Below are 26,326 nucleotides of genomic sequence, written 5' to 3'. Positions count from 1 at the left end.
ATTTTGTAGGAACAGGTTGAAGACTTCGCTTCCGGAACTTAAGGGAATTCAGGTGGGATACACAAGATAAAAGTGTCAGCAAATGTCAATAGGTCTGATAGCCCCTGATGCTAGAAGAGACTGTGGGTTACCAGAGAAACCATCTGTCTTCCTCACAGATCAACTGCCCTTCAGTTTATCTTCACGGCTGACTGTTTCACCAGCACATGGACCACAGTGGCTTTTGGTTTTCCACTGAAGGTCACTTATAAACTGGAAAACTGTTTTATCTGGAAAGTTACTTTTCATATGATTTTTTCAATTATTGGGTTGGCCAAAAAGTTCACTCGGGTTTTTCCCTAAGACCTTACAGAAAAACCCAAAGGCAATTTTTGACCAGCCCATCATTACTGAAACAAGAATCAGAGCCAAAGAACTAGCTCTGGATTGGTAATTTTAAGAAAATAGGGGAAAGACAGGCTGACTTGGACAACATAATACAGTGTGTGATTCGTACTAAACAGTCCATGTTCATAGGACATGCTAGGTGGAAATACAATGATGTGAGAAGAAATGTGTAACTTTTACACAGATTTCACCCTAACTCTAACATACACCTTATATAAATGCTTGATCAAGTTTGTAACTGATAATTATATATGCAATGTTAATATCTTATTACTTGTCTTACACATCTTCTCACAACAGAAGAAAATTGCAAAGCAGCCAACCACTATCTAAGGCACAGCCTCCCCAGGACTTCTTCAGTTTATGTAGCACAGAAGATGCTTAGTTACAAAGAATGGTGAGGATTTTTGCCTCAAGCTTCTTTTAAGGAAATTATGTTCTATTAAACTACAAGTGTTAGTCAGCCATGTCTGACTCTTTGCGACCCCATGGACTATAGCCTGCCAGGCTTCTCTGTCCATGGGATTCTCTAGGCAAGAATACTGGAGCAGGTAGCCATTCCCTTCTCCAGGGGATCTTCCCGACCCAAGAATCAAACCCAGTCTCCTGCACTGCAGACGGATTGTTTACCATCTGAGCACTAGGGAAGCCCAACAAACTTAGATATGTCTTTATAAGATGATTTTTTAAAGTCTCTCATGATTCAAGTATCTTATAAATATTTTTCACTGTCTTGCACATACACAAAACACCTGATCAATACACACATATAATAATATATGTAATAAATAAATTATATATTAATGAATATATTAATACATATGAAAGTTATATATGCACATACATATTTCACTCAAAGCTATTCTTATTTGATTTAAAACAATGTTTAAAAATTGAGTAACACTGAAGGAAATTCCAGATTTCATATGGCAATCTTCGGTTTGTTAAGCGTTTCTATTAGTTGGGAGAAAATACTTGAAAAACTTATGTTTGATAAAAGGTCAATATCCAAAATATATGACTTCCCTGGTGGCTCAGCAGTGAAGTATCTGCCAATGCAGGAGACGTGGGTTGGATTCCTGGGTCTGGAAGATCTCCTGGAGAAGGAAATGGCAACCCACTCCAGTATTCTTACCTGGGAAATCCCATGGACAGAGGAGCCTGGTGGACTTCAGTCCATGGGGTCAAAAGAATCAGATACAACTTCGTGACTAAACAACAACAATCCCAAATATGTAAGGGACTCATATAACTTAACAGCATACAAACAAACAAAAACAACCCTATTAACAAATGGGTAAAGGATCCAAATAGATATTTTCCCAAAGAAAATATATTAATACAAATGGCCAAAGATGGTAAAAAGATGTTCGCCATCACTAATCCTCAAGGAAATGCAAGTCAAAACCACAGTGTCAGCTCACAGCTGTTAGGATGTGTGCGCATGCACACTAAGTCGCTTCATTGTGTGTGACTCTGCGACCTCATGGACTAGCCTGCCAGGCCCCTCTGTCCACGGGACTCTCCAGGCAAGAATGCTGGAGTGGGTTGCCATACCCTCCTCCAGGGATCTTCCCAACCCAGGGATCAAACTTGAGTCTCTTATGTCTCCTGCTTGGCAGGTTGGTTCTTTACCACTAGTGTCAAGTGGAAAGCTCCATCTGTTAGGATAAATATTATCAAAAAAGATACCAAATGCTGACGAGTATGTAGACAAAAGGGAACCCTCACGCACTGTTAATGGGAATGTAAATTGGTGCCACCAGCCTGGAAAAACAGCATGGAAGTTCCTCAAAAACCTAGAAAGAAAAATACCATATAACCCAGCAATGCCTCTTCTGGGTAGTCACCTGAAGGAAAAGAAATCAGTACCTCAAAGATATACCTGCACTCCCTGTTAACTGCAGTATTATTCACAACAGCCAAGACATGCAAACAACCTAAGTGTCTGTCAACAGATGAACAAAGAAAATATGGTGTGTGGGTGTGTATATATATGTGTGTGTGTATATATACATTTGTGTGTGTGTGTGTATACAACAAAATACTATTCAGCCTTAAGAAAGGAGATCCTGCCATTTGTAACCACATGGATGAATGAACGTTATGCTAAATGAAATAAGTCGTTCACAGAAAGACAAATGCTGCATCATATCACTTACATATGGAACTTAAAAATCAAATATACAGAAACAGAGAGTAGAAATGCGGGGGGAATGAGGAGAAGCTTGTTTAAGGGTTCAAAACTGTTGCTTTGTAAGCTGACCGTGTCTAGAGATCTCATGGGAGGCACGATGAAAATAGTTTTTCCTGCAGAACTGGATCTTGAAACTGTGCTAACAGAGTGGGTTTCAAGTGCCCTCATCTCTCTGTCTCTTTCTCTCACACACACACACACACACACACACACACACACACACACACGGTAACTCTATGGACATGAGTTTGAGCAAACTCTAGGATATGATGAAGGACAGGAAAGCCTGACGTGCTACAGTCCGTGGGGTTGCCAAGAGTCAGACGCAACTGAGTGGCTGAACAACTCTATGACGTAACACATTAATTAGCTTAACTACAGTAGTCACTTCACAGAATTCAGGCATATTGTATCACCATGCTGTTCACCTGAAATAATGTAATTTCTATTTAAAAAATAAAATTCAAATAGCTTTCCATAGTCAAATTATTCTTAATTTCATCACTTGCTTCTCCATGAAGAATCTAGTACTAGCCATAATTTTTATATTGTATATATGAAATTAAAGATTTTTCTAGTTTTTAACCCCTTATTACTCAAAAACATTTCATGAGAGCCTTAGAGTAATAAGGGGTTAAAAATGTGGGCGAATATGTCTCCTGGAATTTTGCCACTTGGATTCATTTAGCACAATCTCAAACATCATTATTTTTCACATCAACTTTAAGCCCAAAGCCTAGTGTGGTTTTTAGCACTGGCTTCTCTAAAATCTTTTGTTTCAGCTCCTTCTTTTCCCAGAGTGGACAAGCCCCGAGGATGTGAACAGCTGTTATATCTGCAGCTTAAGCGTTTTGTTATTTCTTCATGAGAGAAATTGTATCTTCAAAAGCGGCACAGACAAGGTATCCCATAGATGCTTCATGAATGCAGGTTTCTTCCAACCCAGGGCTAATGCCAGCTTAATGACCAGTAGGTCTATTCAGAAGCCTAGCAATTAAACTGCCATTTTCTAAGAGAAGTAGTACAAATTAATTGCAAACCTTGCTATTTCCTATTTCAAAACACACAGGGGAAACCAAGCTGGTTTTTACAATGATCCTATGAAACAGAGACCTTATATCACCAATATTTTATGGATAAAGAGACATGTGAGCCCACTTACAGCCACTTACAGAATCATAACAAATGATACATTCATCCTTCGAATTCAATTTCAGTTTTTATAGTTCGGTACTTTTTTCAGTCATGTGCACGGATTTTTCTCTTTACTACTCCAGAGTTCTCATTCCTTTACTGAAGAAGAGGAAAAATAGCTATTTTAAGAAAGACATGAATAACCATTAAGTCAATAAGAACAACGGCAAGCATCAAATCAAATGACTGTTCACCATCCCGTAAACTAGCTATGCTTTCACTTTATGCTTTTACTATGGTTTCAAAGCTAAGGAAGCTAAGGAAGCAAGAATCTTTAGCTTTTTGCCTTTACCTCTTAACTTGTAAAACCATGCTACAGAGTGAACGTTATGGCACAGGGTGAACAAAGGCACACTTTTTTTCCCTTTCAGAACCTACCAACTGAGAATGAATTCCACCACCTGCCACTGTGACGGAATGCACTTTTCCTCAAAGACATCAGGTTTATAGGCCTTGAAAAATCCTGAGGGCTATCATATAGCCATCACCAAAACGTATGAAAAAAAGTCCTTTAAGTACTGACACTTTTTACTATAAACAAAGCCAGTCTCGTGGATAAACAACCAGGTCCTACTGTGTAGCACAGGGAACTAAATTCAATATCCTAGGATAAACTCCAATGGAAAAGAATATAACAAAAAATATATATGTATATGTGTGTGTGTATAACCGAGTCACTGTAATATACAGCAGAAATTAACACAGCATTGCAAAGCAACCACACTTCAATTAATTAAAAAATAGAATAAAATTTAAAAATGCCAGTCTCAATAAACACATGTCAGTTCATGAAACACACATTCCTTGAATAGTTCAAAAGTATGCAGAACTGCATTAATGTAAGATAAGTAAGCACTCTTGACAATATGGTTCTATGAGAAAAAAATCCAAGTCCAAGGTCACAGGAAAATCTATCTTGTAGAACTGCCAGATACATTACAAACCATAGGTATAAATAACCCTCCTTGTGGCTCAGCTGGTAAAGAATCCACCTGCAATGCAGGAGACCTGGGTTCAATCCCTGGGTTGGGAAGATCCCCTGGAGAAGGAGAAGGCTACCCACTCCAGTATTCTGGCCTGGAAAATCCCATGGACGCAGGAGCCTGGTAGGCTACAGTCCATGGGGTCGCAGAGTCTGACACGACTGAGTGACTTCACTTTCACTTTAAAGAGTAACTAGGGGGTGTGTGTATGCTATGTCTCTGGTACCCTCGGCATATTTACAGGCCTGTGGAATACATACTCAACCATGTACATTACTTCCATTAGTGTGACATCAAAGGCTCCCAGAGAGAAAGATAAAGCCCCTGGAATCTAAGACCGCTCCGAACTGTCCCATTTCATCAACCTTTCGGCAATAGAAAGTAAGGCCCACAAGAAGCCTGAGGAGTTTATAATCTAGATGAAAATACCCACTAATCACAAAAGCCCAAGAGATAAAGGGATATAATATCTTTTCTTACAGATGGCACTCAGAGGAGGTGGGCTTGTAAAGTATGTAAACAGAATGGGGAGAGTCTACTGAGGACTTCCTGGGAAGGTGAATTATAGAGGAAATCATCAGCACACTAGCAGAGGTAAGAAGAATGAGCATTTTGTATATCTCTCAACATACATCAAACTCTAAACCCCGGAAACTGAAAGACAGGAGCAGGAGAACAAACAGGATATCTGAACAAAAGGATTTCTGTGAAACCGTAAGATGTGGGTTTGTAATAGTCATGTTCAGATTATGGCTGAAAGCAAAGTAACTCTACCATTTTCTTCTTAATTTTTATTTTATCTATGTATGTGTGTATTTATTATTTATGTGGCTGTGCTGAGGTTTAGTTGCAGCACACAAAATCTTTAATCGCAGCATGCAAACTCTTAGTTGTGGCAAATGGGATCTGATTCCCTGACCAGGGATCGAACCTAGGCTCCCTGCATTGGCAGCATGGTCTTAGCCTCTGGACCACCACCAGGGAAACTCCTGATTTTTATTTTATATTGGCGTATAGGTGATTAACAGTGTTTTGTTAGTTTCAGCCAGCAGATTCAGTTATACATATACATGTATCTATTATTTTTCAAATTCCTTTCCAATATAGGCTACCATTTTATTTTTAAGCCATTTTAAACTGCATGCAAATTATTTACATTTTTCCAATAAAATAATTTCTTCATATGCAAAACAGATAGGGAGATAGGCTAAGGATACTAAACGATACCAAATACAAATTTATACTTCAAAACAGCAATGTTACCTATTAATGTCGGTGGAGAGATTTCTTTTGCCTAATATATATAATCATGGTAATTATAAGCAAATACTGAGTAAACATAGAGTTATAAGACTCTTAAAGAAAAATGTGCAGTTGTATGACTTCCAGAACATGAGTAGATATTTTGCCTTACATTTATCTCAAAGACTTCTCAAAGTTAACACAGCACCATCATATCATCATCACTTCCATAAAAGGACCCTCTAAAATACTGAATATACTGAACTGAGAGTAGCAAGTTTGGAATCTTTAGCCTTTTTGGGTCACAGGGTGGCATACAGGATCTTAGTTCGTCGACCAGGGATGGAGCCCATGGTCCCTGCATTGAAAGCCTGGAATCTTAACCACTGGACCACGAGGGAAGTCCCCTGGAAGGATGATCTTTGACAGGAGAAATGTCTTTAGCTTCAGTTGTCTGGCTAAGCGGGAAACAACACATAGCGACCATTTACCCTCAAAGTAGCGTTGTGTCTTAAGTCTGGCTATAAAATGATAAACATTGGAATTGTCTCAAAAGAAGCCCAGGATAAAAATTTCCCATATTGATAAAAAGGGACCTATAGGAAAACGCTGACTGAAATTACCAAAGTTCCTACACTAACTTTTTTGGAAATGAAAACCAAACTCAGTATCAATACCAGAGGAAGCCAATATATGTTTATATATTGAGCACCTGTGCCTGGCTGTAAAATTAATACTGGACTAGATGAGAGTAAAATTCACAAAAGAAGTGCAGGGGAAAAAAATCACATACTTCACATCCCAAAGGGAAATGAGAAATGCGGTGTCTAAATAGGAGCATTTTTATCTTTTTTTTGGTAACCTAACCCCAATATTTGAAAATGAAATAAATGTATTTTTCAAGTCACTTTGCTTTTTGGGCTCCTTGCTCTAGAGACTGTGGTCCCACCCCAAGGAAGGAGCCTGTGACTCTCAAGATGTAATTCCTCAGACTCATAAATTTCACAGCATTTACTTTACTTTGCACTGAATTTGGAACAGCAGGTACTAGAAAAGAGGCTTCGCACAGTATTGAGCTTCTTCCTTTACTTGCTAAGTTTCCTGGTGGACCAGCCTGAAGTAGGTATGCTCTTTTCCAGAAATCAAATGGTTCTACTCACACACACACGTTCCACTCAGGCATGAGTCAGTGTCACTTACTAGGACTGGTTCCTCAGTAGGGGCTACTGCATACCCTGCAAAGACTGAGGCAGGAAGTAAATACCCGCTCACCCCCAATCCAAGTAAAGTGATTGGAGAGTCATTCCCCATGGACAGAAGCTCCAAAACGAGAATAGCAGGACAATTAAGAGTGGAGGATGGACCTTGCCCAAACCACATATTTCTCATTCTAGCAATCAGGAGACCTTCCCGACAGCACACACAGGAGGCTCCTTGGAAGTCAAAGGGGAGCGATTCTAAGAGGCCTCTGTGGTAGTATCCATTTTGGCTAAAAGATGCGTGCACACACATGGGAGAATCCTGGGATGTACCAAATATGGACTTTCAACCAGGCAAATCAAAAGGAAAACTGAAAGAAATGCCCCATAAAAGTAATTTAAACCACGGCAAGGGCACAGACCCTCTGAGTCTGCCCAGGGAGACTGGATAGACATGCGTGTCTATACACATGTACTATACTCGTGTTTGTTTGTTTTTTCTATCTAATAAAAACTTTATTTGCTTCGCTACTTTCCATCTTTGTGAGAATTCTTTCCTACAAAGTCAAAGAGTCAGGGCCTTGTCACTGACCACTGCTCTAGTGGCTAGGATTCAGCATTCTCATATCCATGACCTGGACTGAATCTCTGGCTGGGAACCAAAACCCCACTCCAAGCAGGCTAAGGCTGCCTGAGACCAAGGCTACACAAAAATATAACAAAATAGAGCATTTATTCCCCAATCCAGGTTCATGGGGTATAATACAAATCTCCTACACTTTTCCCACTGGCTATATAGATACTCCCCGTCAGTAAGTGAGGGAGAAAATTAAATAATAAATAAAATGGATTAATTCCAACTTTGTTCATGTACACCACCTCCTACTTAGTTGCCCAGAAATACTTTTATATAAATTTTTTTCAATTTTTTCAACATTTTTAAAGATTTTTCTATGTGGATCATTTTTTAAGCCTGTATTGACTTTGTTACAATATTGCTTCTGCTTTATGTTTTGACTTTTTGGCCATAAGGCATGGGGGATCTTAGCACCTTGACCAGGAATCGAACCCACACCCCTGCATTGGAGGATGAAGTCTTAACCACTGGGCTGCCAGGGAAGTCCCCAGAAATTCTTTTAAAAAGCAGGTAACACAGTTATGAATCTATAACTGCTCAATGGATTTCTTCACACCCCTCCCGGAAACAATCTAGGTGGGTTCTATCCCTCTCTGTACAAATGAATCGAGTGTGCAGAATCGTTCCTTTTAGAGAAGAATAACAATTTATGGTTTCATTTAATAAAGAATGAATAAACTTCATGGATGATTTCAGAACTTTTGGATTATTGTCTTCAACTTTGATTTTAGGGGTCCAATGAAATGGTAAAGGCAACATAATCTTCCATAAATATAATTCAACCAGCCTGTGACAACAAAGGCAAGGAGGGAGTATTTCAAGCTCTTAGAAGTCGGTATGCTTGGCACACTCTCCCGGCTCTTATATCCTTTGGCTATTAAGCATGGAAACTTTCTATGGAATATCCATTACTCATTCCCTCTGCCCTAAACACACAGCCTGTCAGGAAAAAAATGGCTGGCGGGGGAGGGGGGGGGTATAGAGGAAGCCAAACTTAAAAAGCAGGAAGAGGCAGAGACAAGTCAATTCATGGAAGATTTACACCTTGTTTTCAATGGCCTCTTTCCTTTCATTTCCCTTGACTTTTTTAAATTAGCAAATACACTGGACCCGGGAGGAAAACACGTGGGGAAAAACAAAAAAAAATGAAAACAAAGCCATGCATATCTCTGTGACTTGTACAATAGCTCTTACTGGGTCCGGGTGTTTGAGTGGCTGAATGAACTGCGGTCTGTTTCTCATTACTCTCCATCTGGAGCCGCGGCCTGCTTTCTTCTTCAATTTCTGGTCATTTGGGCCTGCTGGTGACTGTTTTGTTTTATGCTGCCATACTATACAGAATGAAAGCTGCCGCAGCCACCACCCAAGAAAGAAAAATCCTGAAAATGAGAGGCTATGTTGAAAGAGTTCCCCGAGACCCCTTCCAGAAAAGAGTGAGTGTGTTTATCTGGGCCTGCCTACCTTACGGACTTAGAGGATCTGGGTGGGGGGTGACGCAGTGTGGAAGGGAACAACAACCTTTCTTTCGGATGCTAAGATACAGGAAGTACCTAAAATTGGTTTATTATCTCAAAATTAATTCTGATGCCTTTTCTTTTCACCTCTAAGGAAACTGGAGCATGCACCATCTCATACCTTGCTTTCATCAGCTCATGAAAAACCGAATTCATATCATATCTTTAAAAACAAAATCAGTAAATCCTGTCTTCATAATACTTGGTTTTGATTGCATAGCCTGAGTCGGGAGGCCACATTGCAAATGATTCAAAAGCAAGTGTCTCCAAGAAGACCAAATCCAATTTTCATTTTCTAATGACAGGCTCAAGGTCCTTAGTGATTTGTTTTAAAAAGCCACCCTAGGACTTCCCTGGTGGTCCAGTGGTTAAGAATCTGCCTTGCAGTGCATAGGACACAGGTTCAAGTCCTGGTCAGTGAACAAGATCCCAATGCCACAGAGCAACTGCTGAGTCTGCAGCCTCAACAGGAGAAGCCACCTCATACTGCAGCTGCAGAACGCCTGCATCCCACAATGAACACCCATCAGAGCCAAAAGTAAAAACAACAACAATAATTAACTAAATGAAAAAGTCACCTCAGACACCTGTCGATGTCTTTCCTTAAGAAAGCAGTGGTCAAGAAGAACTCTCTTTTACCTTCTCACTGAAGAAGCAGAGAGCAACATCCTCTCTGTATTCAGTTATTCTTAGCTAACGTTATTTTGCAAAAATAAACAAGCATAGTTACACGCTACCCAGAAATCACAGAAAAAGTCACAATATTGGAAATAAAACTGAAACCACTTTAATTTTTCCAAGAGCTGTCTTTGCTTAGTTTTTTTGTTTGTTTGTGTTTTTGCCTGGAAAGACAAACACATTTGGAGAAGTGTAAAGTTAATAATAATTTATGACCTTAATACAAACTTTTTTTTTTGCTTAATATTCACAGTGTTTTATGGAAACAGTCAATATGAGGTACTGTTGAACATTATCCATGTATTAACTCATTTGATTATCAAAGTGAAAAGTGGAAGTTGCTTGGTCATGTCCAACTCTTTGTGACCCCATATAGTCCATGGAATTCTCCAGGCCAGAATATTGGAGTGGGTAGCCTTTCCCTTCTCCAGGGGATCTTCCCAACCCAGGTATCAAACCCAGGTCTCCCGCATTGCAGGCAGACTCTTTACCAGCTGAGTCACAAGGAAAGCCCATTTGATTATCAAGGCAGGCCCTATTATTGTTATGATTTTATAGATGGGGGAACTGAGGCACCCAGCAGAGGTGAAAGACTGACCACAGGTCACAAGGCTACAAAGTGGGCAGTGTTCACACCAGGCATTCTGGCGTCACCCCAGACGTAACCATGAGCAATATGCCATGCCATGCTCAGTCACTTCAGTCACGTCTGATTCTTTGCAACCAACCCTACAGGCTGTAGCCCACCAGGGTTCTCTGTCAGTGGGATTTTCCGGGCAAGAACACTGGAGTGGGTTGCCATGCCCCGCTCCAAGGTATCCTCCCAACCCAGGAACTGAACCTACATCTCCTGCGTCTCCTATATTGCAGACAGATTCTTTAGTGCTGAGCCACTGGGGAAGCCCAACCATGAGCAAATATTTCATAGCCCCATATTTACCACACACATGATTTTACATTCTTCCATAGTCATTTAACTTCCTTTCATAAACAATCCTGGGCTTCCCTGGTGGTGCAGAAGTTGAAGCGTCTGCCTACAATGTGGGAGACCTGGGTTTGATCCCTGGGTCAGGAAGATCCCCTGGAGAAGGAAATGGCAACCCATTCCAGTATTCTTGCCTGAAGAATCCCATGGATGGAGGAGCTTGGTGGGCTAGAGTCCACGGGTCGCAAAGAGTCGGACACGACTGAGTGACTTCACTTTCACTTTCAATAAACAATCCCATGGTGTGCCATAGTTTAGTTCTCAACAATGGCCATAGAACAGTAACAGATGCTCCAAACAGTAGAATCAGAGTTTTCCTATATTTGCTCTCATAGAGAGAATAAAGAAGTGCTAAGCATCTATGAAGAAAGCTGACCGCTGAAGAATTGATGCTTTTGAACAGTGGTGTTGGAGAAGACTCTTGAGAGTCCCTTGGACTGCAAGGAGATCCAACCAGTCCATTCTGAAGGAGATCAGCCCTGGGATTTCTTTGGAAGGAATGATGCTAAAGCTGAAGCTCCAGTACTTTGGCCACCTCATGCGAAGAGTTGACTCATTGGAAAAGACTCTGATGCTGGGAGGGACTGGGGACAGGAGGAGAAGGGGACGACAGAGGATGAGATGGCTGGATGGCATCATCGACTCGATGGACATGAGTCTGAGTGAACTCCGGGAGTTGGTGATGGACAGGGAGGCCTGGCGTGCTGCAATTCATGGGGTCGCAAAGAGTCGGACACGACTGAGTGACTGAACTGAACTGAAGCATCAGCAGATAAAACATCTTTAAAAATATGTCTGAATACAATATTTTGGACATCTCACTAGAATCACTAACATTATAGTACACCTCTGATTGCTCTTTCATATTGATTTTTTAAAAGACGCTACCAAGTTAGCATGGTCCTAACCCACCCTGATATTGTTGCCTGAAAAACCTCTTGGACAGAGGAGCCTGGCGGGCTACAGTCCATAGCGTAGCAGAGTCAGACATGACTGCGTGACTGAGCACAACAGATAAAGAAGGGGTGAATCAGTTTCACAGCATCCAGCACCAGAGGGCCTGCAAGTTATGTCTGCAACGTGAGTGGATGTAAACTATCACTGCAAATTGCTTTGACTTGTATCTTTCCAATCATCAACTAATTCATCCGGGGGACACAGGGCCTTTGTAGCCCTTCCAAATGTGTTTTCCCCCTACCACCCCTTCTCTCATTGGATGTCCTTGTGGGGAGTCCTTTTTGCTCCTAACTCTTAACGGCTTCCCTCCTACCTCAAATCTCCAACTGGAATCTCACATCACAACAGTTTATAACCAACACACCTTCATGTCCCCGATGGTCTTCAAACTCTTTGTATCTTTCCTATTATTTCTCCATAAATACTTTTAGGATCAGTCCATCTTCCCAACATTACACCTGCTCCAATTCTTGGCTATTTAAATCAATAATTCAGTGCTGCTCTGGGGTCTGGTTCCATCAACTCCTTACATGTCACCGTGACCTTCCTCCCTACTTCAGCAACTTGCTTGCACACATCAACAACTGTAAACCATTTTCCATAAATGCAATTGCACTCTCACTTCCAATTTTAAGGAGTTTCTATCTGTAACGATTTTAGGGGCCATTTTTCTGAAAAACAAAATACTCTAAATATGACTCAAAAATATCATTAAAGTAGTATTTTTCTCCAAACATGGAAGTGGCAGTAGTACCTCTCTGTAACTAAGGTTTAGTTTTAGGCTACCCCCTGTCCCCACCATGTCCTTGGTGAAAGTTGAGTTTTGGCTATCACCGCCATCCACAGGCTCAAAACACTGAGGCCAGAAAAGGCCCCTGGAGTCTTAGACTACATGATGCCCCCAACTTTTTCACATGAGCCTCAAGATAAAAGATCTACCTCTCATAAAATCAGCCTTACCTACCCTTCCTCCAGTGATGTCTCCAGGTGGTTCCTCCCTTTCTCCTCTCCTTTCCTTCCCCCATTTTCTCCTTCCAAATGTATCAGTGCTTCTTATGTTTGAGACAAGTACTCTCCAAAACTACTTTTTACATCCATATGCTTATGAATAAAAATATGGAATAGTAAACTCAATATTGATATATTTATGTGTTTAAAATAAGCATTTGCAAAATTTTACTGATACGTACATTATAAAACACACGCAGAAAGTTGACGTTTAAACAGAGCCATGTTCTAATATTTTTTTCAATTATTTCCAATAGACAATGACACATTCCCTTGCAATTCCCTGCTCCGAAGATAACATTTTCTAGATTACACAGGTCCTGTCTTCATTGACTAAAAAGGTCTCTTTGGAGAGAGACAAAGGCAATTAAATAAGCAGTTAGAGGATAATGTGGATAGGAGTCTTAGGAGTTCAGAGAAGGATACCCATAGCATTTGTCCAGATCAAGAACTCCCCAATTAAGAGGTAACCGCATATGGAAACTCTGACAATCCATTTCAGCTACATCCTCTTCCTCTTCAAAGCTTGTTATTACAGTACAAGAATACAGGTTTTCCAGGTTAACAATCAATGCTTTTGTTGTCCCCAGTATTGTACACTGACAAGTGATGCCTGCACTCTTGAGCAAACCTTTGCCTCATGGAGGGTCCCCTCATATAGACGACTCCATGGATCAGACATGTCATGGGATCCACTGTGGTTTGCAGCACTCACTTGTCTGTGAAGCATCTGCTTTTCTGAGAGGGGCTCAATGAATATAACTGACTGCCTGAGGTGGGTGCCTCAATGTTCTCTGATTGTTCTTATAGACGAGTGCATGTGTGCTAAGTTGCTTCAGTCATGTCCGCCTCTTTTCTGACCCCATAGACTGTAGCCTGCCAGGCTCCTCTGTCCATGGGGTTCTTCAGGTAGGAATACTGGAGTGGGTTGCCATGCTATCCTCCAGGGGATCTTCCTGACCCAGGGATTGAACCCATGTCTCTTGCAGCTCCTTCACTGCAGACGGCTTCTTTACTGTTGAACCACCAGGGAAGCCTGTTCCTATAAAAATTTTTACCCCAAAGACTTTGGGATCAGTCAGTCAGGCATGTCTGGAAGCAATATAATTAACAGTCTAATGCTTCTCACACACACATGCTTCCCACAGGATGACAGTGAAGTTACAGTCGTGGCCCAACTCTGTACGTATACATCATCCAAGGTTCAGTTTCTAGCTGCCTACATCGTGCCCCCCACTCCACCCCCTCCCCTACCAGGATCCTTTGGTGTCATTATGTCCTCCCTTGGTTATGGTAACCATAGCAACTCTGAGCTTCCCTGTAGCTCTGGCTTGACCTCTCCCTCGGGGATGGTACCCCAGGACCTCTAGATCAGGGCATCTGATACATGAACTCAGCACTTCTCCCCAAGACTCACTCATACTCCTTTTGGACTTCCTGCCTCAGTCGTTGACACAGCCCTCCTCCCCAGTCACAACAGTTCAGTATGTGAATTTCATTGCCCATGTCCTTTCACCTTCATAGCAAATATCTAATTCTACCTTTGAAAACTCATGGTGCCTCCCTTTCCGTTTCTCTACCAGTGCCTGGAGGACCTTCCTCATTTTCCTGGTCATCTCTGTATTTTAAATCTGCCTTGTTTTCTCTCTGCCTCTTGTTTCCTCCCCCTTGTAACTCGGTTTCACTTGCTTTGGCAAAATAACTAGAACTCATAATAAAATCATATCATTTCTGCTCAAAAAAAAAAAAAAAAAAGAAAGAAAAGCAACAGTTACATAGAGCATTAAGCTCAAAACAGTCAGTATACTCTAAAAATACCTCCAAAATCCTGACCCCTTCCTTCCTTCTAATGATACTCTTACTGGGGCATTTTTCTATTTCTGGTATGTGAGTCTGCTCAATTACATTCTGAAATTCTTCCTCCTGAACATCAACCTTTCCATGTCCATTCATTTTGCCTTTTCAAACGTCATTGTCCAAAAGGGAATCCTCATATTCTCCTCTCACCATATTTTGTGGATTCCTGTATTGTAGCCATCTCTGCTATACTCTCTTATATATTAGGCTTATGGATCCTAACACATACATTAAGATTAGTTTCTTGGTTTTCTTGGTAGTTTCATTTTCGACTAGAAATTGAGCTATTAGATGATAGAAGTGTTGTCTTACCACTTTTTGTCTTGTAGTAGCTAAATTCCCAGGGCATTTGTGAGTTTATAGGAGAAAAGGAATGACACTTTTTCTTTAACTGATAAATTGAATCTGACCATTCTCCAATTAAGTCAGGATATACCTGCAGTATTTAAATGGCCCCCAAATTTGTATACATTACGTTTGTATGAGAAACAGGGGCAATGTTTAGAATGACCTTGTATCTAACATATTTCTTGATGTTGGTATTATAAAAATGACTGGATTAAAAAAAACAGCAAATAACACATGTTACAAGAAGCGTTCCAACTTTCCAGTAAAAACTGAGTCAAGCAAGACAGACCATTTAGATTTCATGAATAAATGAATGCCACCCTTAAAAGAGTATGGATTCCCAGACATGAAAAATACATGAGCCACAGATATAGTCAAATAACTTCAGAAATATTTCCAACAAAAGGAAAAAGCCTTGATATGATACAAATTCTGAGATTCCATGAAATGCTTACAGCTGAGGCTTAGACACAATGGGCCCACCAGTAAATCCATTCCTAGTCAAACAATGTAGCTAAAGCCTTAAACAACAGATAAATGAAAATGTGTTTGGCATGGAAAGTTTTCCCCAGAGTTCTTCATTTTTATATAGGAAATCAATTTGCATCACTGATGATATCATTCAAATCAGACAACCCAGAGTTGTTAGGAGGTAATTTAGTCTTACGCTGAAGCAATTTGATACTTTTTCTGATTTGTGATTTTCATTTTGTTTGTTAATGAAAAAATAATTAATGAGCAATGTTACTAGAAACTCAACTGATCAAAGCCCAGGCATCATTATGAACAGTTTGCCGTATACTGTACGCAGGGATCCTCGTGCAGCTGATGCCCAGGCCTTGCCTGGCAGGAGGCATTAGTGGAACACACAAGTGTGATCTCACTTACAGATGTCCTGATACATACCTTTGCATTGATTTGTGTTTTTGTCCAGGATTGCCTTTGTGGATACAATTTTTCCATACCTGAAAGAGAGACAGAAAAATCCATGTTATTGTAACTCATTGAAGATACTCAAAACACTGTGATGAACATTGGTGCACACACAGTTAAGCAGGAATAAACCAAGCAAACAAGCTCTGAATCCCCATTTCACAGCTGGATAACCTCTTTTCACCAGCACCTCTTTACAGCTCAAGAACGGGCTTCCTTCCCTTCATAATCATTGGGTTGAACCTTCGAAAATAAACCTGTCAGGCTGTCATAGCTGGCTGAGAGGGGATTGTGTGTGATTGTGATCAAAGCAAATTATACTCTGTGGATTCATGGAAAAATGCACAGAACTTGGAACCAGACTGCTCAGTGCCTGTGTCCAACTCTGGCACTTAGCTAGCTCTCTGATTCTGAGCAGTTCAGCATAACTTCTCCAAGCCCACTTTCTCATTTGTAAAAATGAGAACTGGAATAATCACCTTGCAGGATTTGCAAGAATGTTACATTGAAATGCTGTCATTCCTAGTAGGTCCTAGGACAAAGAGGACTTTTTTTTGCTACTAAAACAGTATTAATTTTACTGTAAGTTAATAGAGGATAAGAACTGAGTTGTATTCCCCATGCCTAGTGCATCAGTAATAGAAGCTTAATAGGGATCTGCTGTAAATAACAAATGATATAGGTTATCTATGGTGCTTCCTCAATAGCAACGTTTCTACTATATATATCTAGATACATCATAGCTGTATTATTTCATAACCCTAGCAGAAAATCTACTGTCAGTTTTTTTTTAAAGATGGGGCATAAGGGGAATGAGAAAATCTTGTTAAGCCCATTTATGAAGAATAAATGATGAGACAAGATAATTCCTAAAACCTGGTCCTTCTTTAAGATTCCATGAAAGATGCTTCTGTATCAACATAAGACTTGGATAAGCTATAATGCAAATTTAAGTACTAAGTTTATTATGTTCAACATTTCAGGTATGGTCAGAAAATCTCTGGCAAATTTTCCTATAATTTTGTGTTCCTAAAAGAGATCACTTTGCGAACTAACACCCACATAGTGAAAGCTGTGTTCTTCTAGTAGTCATGTACAGTTATGAAAGTTGGATCATAAAGAGGGCTGAGCACCAAAGAGTCGATGCTTTCAAACTGTGCTGCTGGAAGTGACTCTTGAGAGAGTCTCTTGGACTGTAAAGAGATCAAACCAGTCAATCCTAAAAGAAATCAACCCTGAACATTCACTGGAAGGACTGTTGCTGAAGTTCAAATTCCAACACTTTGGCCACGTGATGTGAAGAGGCAACTCACTGGAAAAGACTCTGATGCTGAGAAAGATTGAAGGCAAAAGGAGAAGTTGGCGGCAGAGGATGAGATGACTGAATTAATCATGGACTCCATGGATGTGAATTTGAGCAACTCTGGGAGATAGTGGAAGACAGGAGCCTGGCATGCTACTGTTGCAAAGAGCTGGACACAGCTTAGTAACTGAACATCAACAAAAATAAAGTGTAAGAACATTGGCTAAATGTTAAAGACTCCATGTATTAAGAACATAGGTTAAATATGAAAGATTCTGTGTTTAATGAATATTAAACATTCCAATATTTCTTTTGCATTTGTAACCACCTTTTACTAGATCATTGATGCTTTGGAGCATTTCAGTGGTCATTTATTAAAATTCTAGTGTTGAAAATACCATAGTGCTGAGAATGCTTCCCTTGTGGCTCAGCTGGTGTAGAATCCAGCTGCAATGCAGGAGACCTGGGTTCAATCCCTGGATTGGGAAGATCCCCTGGAAAAGAGAAAGGCTACCCACTCTAGTATTCTGGCCTGGAGAATTCCATGGACTTTATAGCCCATGGGGGTCACAAAGAGTTGGACATGACTGAGCAACTTTCACTTTCTCTCACTTTCACTGTTATTATAATAATACCACCTATAGCCTTGAAAATCATTCCAATAGGAGCTGATCTATTAGTAGGTCACAACAGAAACAGCAATGAGATCAGTAGAAGGGGTCTGCGATGATTCTCATCTACAAGCTCCACCCTTGCTAAGTCAGGTAGAACTGGGCTGGAGCTGTCCAAATCACCCACATAACCCTGAAGCTTCAGCCACTTGTATACTTAGTAACCATTCTTCTCCTGCATCGCTATATATAAAACAAAATCAAAGACAGCTAGGGTTGAAAATATCTATAACTATTTTGCAGAAGAAGAAAATATGTTCTAAAAGATCAGTAATTTGATCAAAATCTCCTAACTTGTGAAAGTTAATAGTAGGCATTTGGATATGACATTTTTTAATTTAGTGCAGTGCTTAAATCTCAGAAACAACAAAATGATCTCTGTTCATTTCCAAGGCAAGCCATTCAATATCACAATAATCCAAGTCCATGCCCCAACCAGTAATGCTGAAGAAGTTGAAGTTGAATGGTTCTATGAAGACCTACAAGACCTTTTAGAACTAACACTCAAAAAAGATGTCCTTTTCATTATAATGGACTGGAATGCAAAAATAGGAAGTCAAGAAATACCTGGAGTAACAGGCAAATTTAGCCTTGGAGTACAGAATGAAGCAGGGCAAAGGCTAATAGAGTTTTGCCAAGAGACCTCACTGGTCATAGCAAACACCCTCTTCCAACAACACAAGAGAAGACTCTATACAAGGACATTACCAGATGGTCAACATCAAAATCAGATTGATTATACTCTTTGCAGCCAAAGATGGAGAAGCTCTATACAGTCAGCAAAAACAAGACCAGGAGGTGACTGTGGCTCAGATCATGAACTCCTTATTGTCAAATCCAGCCTTAAATTTAAGAAAGTGGGGAAATCCACTAGACCATTCAGGTATGACCTAAATCAAATCCCTAACGATTATAAACTGGAAGTGAGAAATAGATTTAAGGGACTAGATCTGATAGACAGAGTGCCTGAACTATGGACGGAGGTTTGTGACATTGTACAGGAGACAGGGATCAAGACCATTCTGAGAGGGTAACAGGCAGGAAGGCCAGGAGTCTCCAAACGGAGGAAATAGGCTGAAACTGTCAGACATTTTTATCTCTCTTAAACTCCAGTACTTTGGCCACTTCATGCGAAGTGTTGACTCATTGGAAAAGACTCTGATGCTGGGAGGGATTGCGGGCAGGAGGAGAAGGGGACGACAGAGGATGAGGTGGCTGGATGGCATCACTGACTCGATGGACGTGAGTCTGAGTGAACTCCAGGAGTTGGTGATGGACAGGGAGGCCTGGCGTGCTGCGATTCATGGGGTCGCAAAGAGTCAGACACGACTGAGCGACTGAACTGAACTGAACTGAAGAGGCAGGAGGAAACAAACCAGCGATATATTTTTCCATCTCTATACAAATTTAAAAGGAGGTTGCTCTTAAAATACTGTGTTGCAATAATGACACCTGGTTTCACCTGAAGTTAACTATTCTCAAACCTTGAGTGAACCAATGCATTTTTCTAATGGAAATATTTGTCTTAAGCTATGTTAATGTACTATGCATTTACCCCAGACTCTGTCTTCAAGTCCATTCTGCCTAATGGCTCAGAAGCTTCTTGGCAAAATATTATGTTATACTCAGATATTGTTCGCCTAATCTATGTAAATGAAACTATTTGTATGGTAATCTGCCCTTCTACAAGCTTCAAGTATGGCCCTGGATGAATCTTCTGGAGCCAAGATTATCCCATACTGCATCTTATGGATGAGGGGCAAGGTGCCATTCTGAGTTTTAAGACATTCCTTTCTTTCATTAACAGACTGCTAGCAACTATATAACATCCAGATGAAGACTAGCAGAAGGGTACTCTTTCTGCCGCCTTCTGATGCCTATGTCAGAAGATTTCTCTATCACCTTTATACTTTAATAAAACTTTATTACACAAAGCTCTGAGCAATCAAGCCTCGTCTCTGGCCCTGGATTGAATTCTTCTCCCCTGGAGGCCAAGAATCCGGCGTCTATTTGTGGGTAGCAACAACCTTTCAGTCCCCCAAAAAAGAAATGCCAAAAAGCAAAATGGCTGTCTGAGGAGGCCTTACAAATAGCTGTGAAAAGAAGAGAAGTGAAAAGCAAGGAGAAAAGAAAAGATATACCCATTTGAATGCAGAGTTCCAAAGAATAGCAAGGAGAGATAAGAAAGCCTGCATCAGTATTCAATGCAAAGAAATAGAGGAAAACTATAGAATGGGAAAGACTAGAGATCTCTTCAAGAAAATCAGAGAGACCAAGGGAACATTTCATGCAAAGATGGGCTCATTAAAGGACAGACATGGTATGGACCTAACAGAAGCAGAAGATATTAAGAAGAGGTGGCAAGAATACAGAGAAGAACTATACGAAAAAGACCTTCATGACCCAGGTAATCGTGATGGTGTGTTCGCTCACCTGGAGCCAGACATCATGGAATGTGAAGTCAAGTGGGCCTTGACTAGTTCACTACGAACCAAGCTAGTGGAGGTGATGCAGTTCCAGTTGAGCTCTTTCAAATCCTAAAAGAGGATGCTGTGAAAGTGCTGCACTCAATATGCCAGCAAATTTGGAAGACTCAGCCACAGGACTGTAAAAGGTCAGTTTTCTTCCAATGCCAAAGAAAAGCAATGCCAAAGAATGCTCAAACTACTGCACAATTGTCCTCATCTCACACGCTACTAAAGTAATGCCCGAAATTCTCCAAGTGAGGCTTCAGCAATATGTGAACCGTGAACTTCCAGATGTTCAGCTTTTTTTAGAAAAGGCACAACAACCAGAGATCAAATTGCCAACATCCACTGGATCATTGAAAAAGCAAGAGAGTTCCAGGAAAACATCTATTTCTGTTTTATTGACTATAGCAAAGCCTTTCACTGTGTGTATCACAATAAACTGTGGACAATTCTGAAAGAGATGGGAATATCAGACCACCCAACCTGCCTCTTGAGAAACCTGTATGCAGGTCAGGAAGCAACAGTTAGAACTGGGCATGGAACAACAGACAGGTTCCAAATAGGAAAAAGAGTACGTCAAGCCTGTATATTGTCACCCTGCTTATTTAACTTATATGCAGAGTACATCATGAGAAATGCTGGGCTGGAGGAATCACAAGCTGGAATCAAGATTTCTGAGAGAAATATCAATCACCTCAGATATGTAGATGACACCACCCTTATGGCAGAAAGTGAAGAAGTACCGAAGAGCCTCTTGATGAAAGTGAAAGAGGAAAATGGAAACGTTGGCTTAAAACTCAACATTCAGAAAACAAAGATCATGGCATCTGGTCTCATCACTTAATGGCAAATAGATGGGGAAACAATGGAAACCACGGCTGACTTCTATTTGGGGCTCCAAAATCACTGCAGATGGTGATTGTAGCCATGAAGTTAAAAGATGCTTACTCCTTGGAAGGAAAGTTATGACCAACCTAGATAGCATATTAAAAAGCAAAGACATTACTTTTCAGTTAAAGTCCGTCTAGTCAAGGCAATGGTTTTTCCAGTAGCCACGCATGGGTATGAGAGTTGGACTATAAAGAAAGCTGAGCACTGAAGAATTGATTGCTTTGAACTGTGGTGTTGGAGAGGACTCTTGAGAGTCCCTTGGACTACTACTCCATACTAAAGGAGACCAGTCCTGGGTGTTCACTGGAAGGACTGATGTTGAAGCTGAAACTCCAACCGTTTGGCCACCTGATGCGAAGATCAGACTCATTGGAAAATACCCTGATGATGGGAAAGATTGAGGGCAGGAGGAGAAGGGGACGACAGAGGATGAGATGGTTCGATGTCATCACCAACTCAATGGACATGAGTTTGGGTAAACTTCGGGAGTTGGTGATGGACAGGGAGGCCTAGCATGCTGCAGTTTATGGGGTTGCAAAGAGTTGGACACAACTGAGTGACTGAAATGAACTAAATAATGTTGTGTGCAGCTTCTAGAGTAGAAAAGTTACATACATCAATTTTCTTATTCCAACAACTTTCATGTCTTTGGCGATCCAAATATTTGACATCCAGGGCAATGCAAAGTAGTCATTAGAAGAATATATTGTGGTGACCAACCTCCATGACTCAAATCTCAGTTCAGCCTGGGTATATTTGATTGGCTAAGTAAGTCTTACATGGTCTTTGCATCATTTCATCATCTGTCATGATGTAAGTGGAGCTTAAAAGCTCTCAACCGTGTCCAACTTTTTATGATCCCATGGAATGTAGCCTGCCAGGCTCCTCTCTGTCCATGGGATATCCCTGGCAAGAATACTGGAGTGGTTAGCCATGCCCTCCTTTCGGGGATCTTCCCAAGCCAGGGATCAAATCCTCGTCTGGGGTCTCTTACATTAGCAGGCAGATTCTTTATCACTGCACCACTTGGGAAGCCATCATGGTATAAATTTATCTTTTAATATTGATTTATTTACTTAAAATTATATATATTTACTTATAAACCTATAAAATGATGACAATAGTCTCTACTCCATAGGGTTGTTGTGAGGGTAGGTGGGATTTACCTAGAGTGTTGATAACACTGGTTGACATACAGAAAGTGCTCATTTAATGTAAGCTTTACTTGCAATAACTTTTTGCTGTTATCTGCAATGTAGAATTATCTCTAGTCCGTCTCAGTCTCTGAAGCAGACAAGTAGTGGAAGGAGGTTAAGGTTCTATCCCAAATGACAGCTTGAAACTACTACTGGGAATTTCCTGATGGTCCAGGAGTGAAGAATCTGTCTTACAATGCAGGGGGGCATGGGTTCAATCCCTGATCAAGGAACTAAGATACCACATGCTGTGGGACTAAACCCACATGCCACAACTCCTGAGGCCACGCACTCCAGTGCCTGTATGACACCACTAGAGAGCCTAATGCCACCACAAAGGTCCAGCACAACCAAAAAATCCCCCAAAACAACAAAACAAAACAAAACAAAATACTGCTATTTAGACTGTCAAAATCTTCCACAAAGAAAACTTCTCAGGCAGCTACTTGCTGAAAGGATAATTTACATTTATAATTAATGTTGATCTTACTTTAATCTTTGGGATTTTATTAACTAGGTTCTTGATGTATTTAAACACACAATTACCCATACGTTCAATTTATTGTTGGTGTTTATCACTATCGAATGTCTATTACCCCATTTTTTTAACTTGTGGATTTTTATTGAGCAGGGATGTAAATAAATTCTGTCCAGTGGAGAACATAACCTTAAGGTTACAGTTTACTGCCCTGCTGCTGCTGCTGCTAAGTCTCTTCAGTCGTGTCTGACTCTATGGGAACCCACAGACTGGACTATGCACCCCACCAGGCTCCGCCATCCCTGGGATTCTCCACGCAAGAACACTGGAGTGGGTTGTCATTTCCTTCTCCAATGTATGAAAGTGAAAAGTGAAAGTGAAGTCGCTCAGTCATGTCCAACTCTTAGCGACCCCATGGACTGCAGCACACCAGGCTCCTCTGTCCATGAGATTTTCCAGGCAGGAGTACTGGAGTGGGGTGCCATTGCCTTAACATTAATTCAGTTCAGTTAGTTCAGTCGCTCAGTCGTAACCAACTCTTCATGACCACATGGACCACAGCACGCCAGGCCTCGCTGTCCATCACCAACTCCCAGAGTTCACTCAAACTCATGTCCATTGAGTCAGTGATGCCATCTAACCATCTCATCTTCTGTCATCCCCTTCTCCCCCTGCTCTCACTCTTTCCCAGCATCAGGGTCTTTTCCAGTGAGTCAACTCTTCGCATCAGGTGGCCAAACGATTGGAGTTTCAGCTTCAACATCAGTCCTTCCAATGAACACTCAGGACTGATCTCCTTTAGGATGGACTGGTTGGATCTCCTTGTAGTCCAAGGGACTGTCAAGAGTCTTCTCCAAAACCACAGTTCAAAAGCATCAATTCTTCAGCACTCAGCTTTCTTTATAGTCCAACTCTCACACCCATGACTACAGGAAAAACCATAGCCTTGTCTAGACAGACCTTTGTTGACAAAGTAATGTCTTTGCTTTTTAGTATGCTATCTAGGTTGGTCATAACTTTCCTTCCAAGGAGTAAGGATCTTTTAACTTCATGGCTTTTAACTTCATGATTTTGAAGCCCCAAAATATAAAGTCAGCCATGGTTTCCCCATCTATTTGCCATGAAGTGATGGGACCAGATGCCATGATCTTCATTTTCTGAATGTTGAGTTTTAAGCCAACGTTTCCACTCTCCTCTTTCACTTGCATCAAGAGGCTCTTCAGTTCTTCTTCACTTTCTGCCACAAGGATGGTGTCATCTGCATATCTGAGGTGATTGATATTTCTCTCAGCAATCTTGATTCCAGCTGTGCTTCCTCCAGCCCAGCATTTCTCATGATGTACTCTGCATATAAGTTAAATAAGCAGGGTGACAATATACAGGCTTGATGTATTCCTTTTCCTATTTGGAACCTATCTGTTGTTCCATGCCCAGTTCTAACTGTTGCTTCCTGACCTGCATACAGGTTTCTCAAGAGGCAGGTTGGGTGGCCTGATATTCCCATCTCTTTCAGAATTGTCCACAGTTTATTGTGATCCACACAGTGAAAGGCTTTGCCATAGTCAATAAAACAGAAATAGATGTTTTCCTGGAACTCTCTGGCTTTTTCGATGATCCAGTGGATGTTGGCAATTTGATCTCTGGTTGCTCTGCCTTTTCTAAAAAAAGCTGAACATCTGGAAGTTCATGGTTCACATATTGCTGAAGCCTCACTTGGAGAATTTAGGGCATTACTTTAGTAGCGTGTGAGATGAGGACAAGTGTGCAGTAGTTTGAGCATTCTTTGGCATTGCCTTTCTTTGGCATTGGAAGAAAACTGACCTTTTACAGTCCTGTGGCCACTGCTGAGTCTTCCAAATTTGCTGGCATATTGAGTGCAGCACTTTCACAGTATCCTCTTTTAGGATTTGAAAGAGCCCAACTGGAACTGCATCACCTCCACTAGCTTGGTTCGTAGTGAACCAGTCAAGGCCCACTTGACTTCACATTCCAGGATGTCTGGCTCTAGGTGAGCGAACACACCATCACGATTACCTGGGTCGTGAAGGTCTTTTTTGTACAGTTCTTCTCTGTATTCTTGCCACCTCTTCTTAATATTTTCTGCTTCTGTTAGGTCCATACCATGTCTGTCCTTTAATGAACCCATCTTTGCATGAAATGTTCCCTTGGTATCTCTAATTGTCTTGAAGAGATCTCTAGTCTTTCCCATTCTATAGTTTTCCTCTATTTCTTTGCATTGAATACTGATGCAGGCTTTCTTATCTCTCCTTGCTATTCTTTGGAACTCTGCATTCAAATGGGTATACCTTTTCTTTTCTCCTTGCTTTTCAAGTCTCTTCTTTTCACAGCTATTTGTAAGGCCTCCTCAGACAGCCATTTTGTTTTTTTACATTTCTTTTTCTTGGGAATGATCTTGATCCCTGTCTCCTGTACAATGTCACAAACCTCCATCCATAGTCCATCAGGCAGTCTGTCTATCAGATCTAGTCCCTTACCTCCAGTGTATAATCATAAGGGATTTGATTTAGGTCATACCTGAATGGTCTAGTGGTTTTTCCCACTTTCTTAAATTGAAGGCTGAATTTGGCAATAAGGAGTTCATGATCTGAGCCACAGATTTGAGTCAGCTCCCGGTCTTGTTTTTGCTGACTGTATAAAGCTTCTCCATCTTTGCCTGCAAAGAATATAGTCAATCTGATTTTGGTGTTGACCATCTGGTGATGTCCATGTATAGAGCCTTCTCTTGTGTTGTTGGAAGAGGGTGTTTGATATGACCTGTGTGTTCTCTTGGCAAAACTCTATTATCCTTTGCCCTGCTTCATTCTGTACTCCAAGGCCAAATTTTCCTGTAGGTCAACCAATATTCTTATCCCAATGTTCCTTTGAAAGAAAGCGAAAGTGTTAGTCGCTCAGTTTAGTCTGACTATTTGTGGCCCTGTGGACTGTAGCCCACCAGGCTCCTCTGTCCATGGGATTCTTAGGCAAGAATACTAGACTGGGTTGCCATGCCCTCCTCCAGGGTATCTTCCCCATCCAGGGATCGATCACAGGTCTCCTGCACTGTAGACAGATTCTTTACCATCTGAGCCACCAGGGAAGCCCAATATTCCTTTACAAAATACGTATTGATATTTAGGTTTTCAAATGCTCCTTGAACTGGCTTTAAAACCTTGTATGTATACAGCCCCATCCCCTCC

General features: G+C 41.0%; 1 protein-coding gene across 10 annotated transcripts in view; it reads right to left on the bottom strand.

The window, feature by feature from the left end:
- RBMS3 (RNA binding motif single stranded interacting protein 3) overlaps positions 1-26,326 on the bottom strand; it is an 816,868-nt gene that overhangs the window by 550,674 nt on the left and 239,868 nt on the right. For all 10 annotated transcript variants that reach the window (XM_004018199.6, XM_015102101.4, XM_015102103.4 and 7 more), the window contains exon 3: positions 16,093-16,151. In XM_004018199.6, coding sequence (XP_004018248.3) covers positions 16,093-16,151 — 59 coding nt within the window. The remainder of the gene's footprint in view (positions 1-16,092; positions 16,152-26,326) is intronic.

Source organism: Ovis aries, chromosome 19 (assembly GCF_016772045.2).
Source record: "Ovis aries strain OAR_USU_Benz2616 breed Rambouillet chromosome 19, ARS-UI_Ramb_v3.0, whole genome shotgun sequence".
In the NCBI taxonomy this organism is placed as follows: Eukaryota; Metazoa; Chordata; class Mammalia; order Artiodactyla; family Bovidae; genus Ovis; species Ovis aries.
Note: the sequence above shows the minus strand (reverse complement) of the source record. Positions and strands in the feature narration are given on the sequence as shown.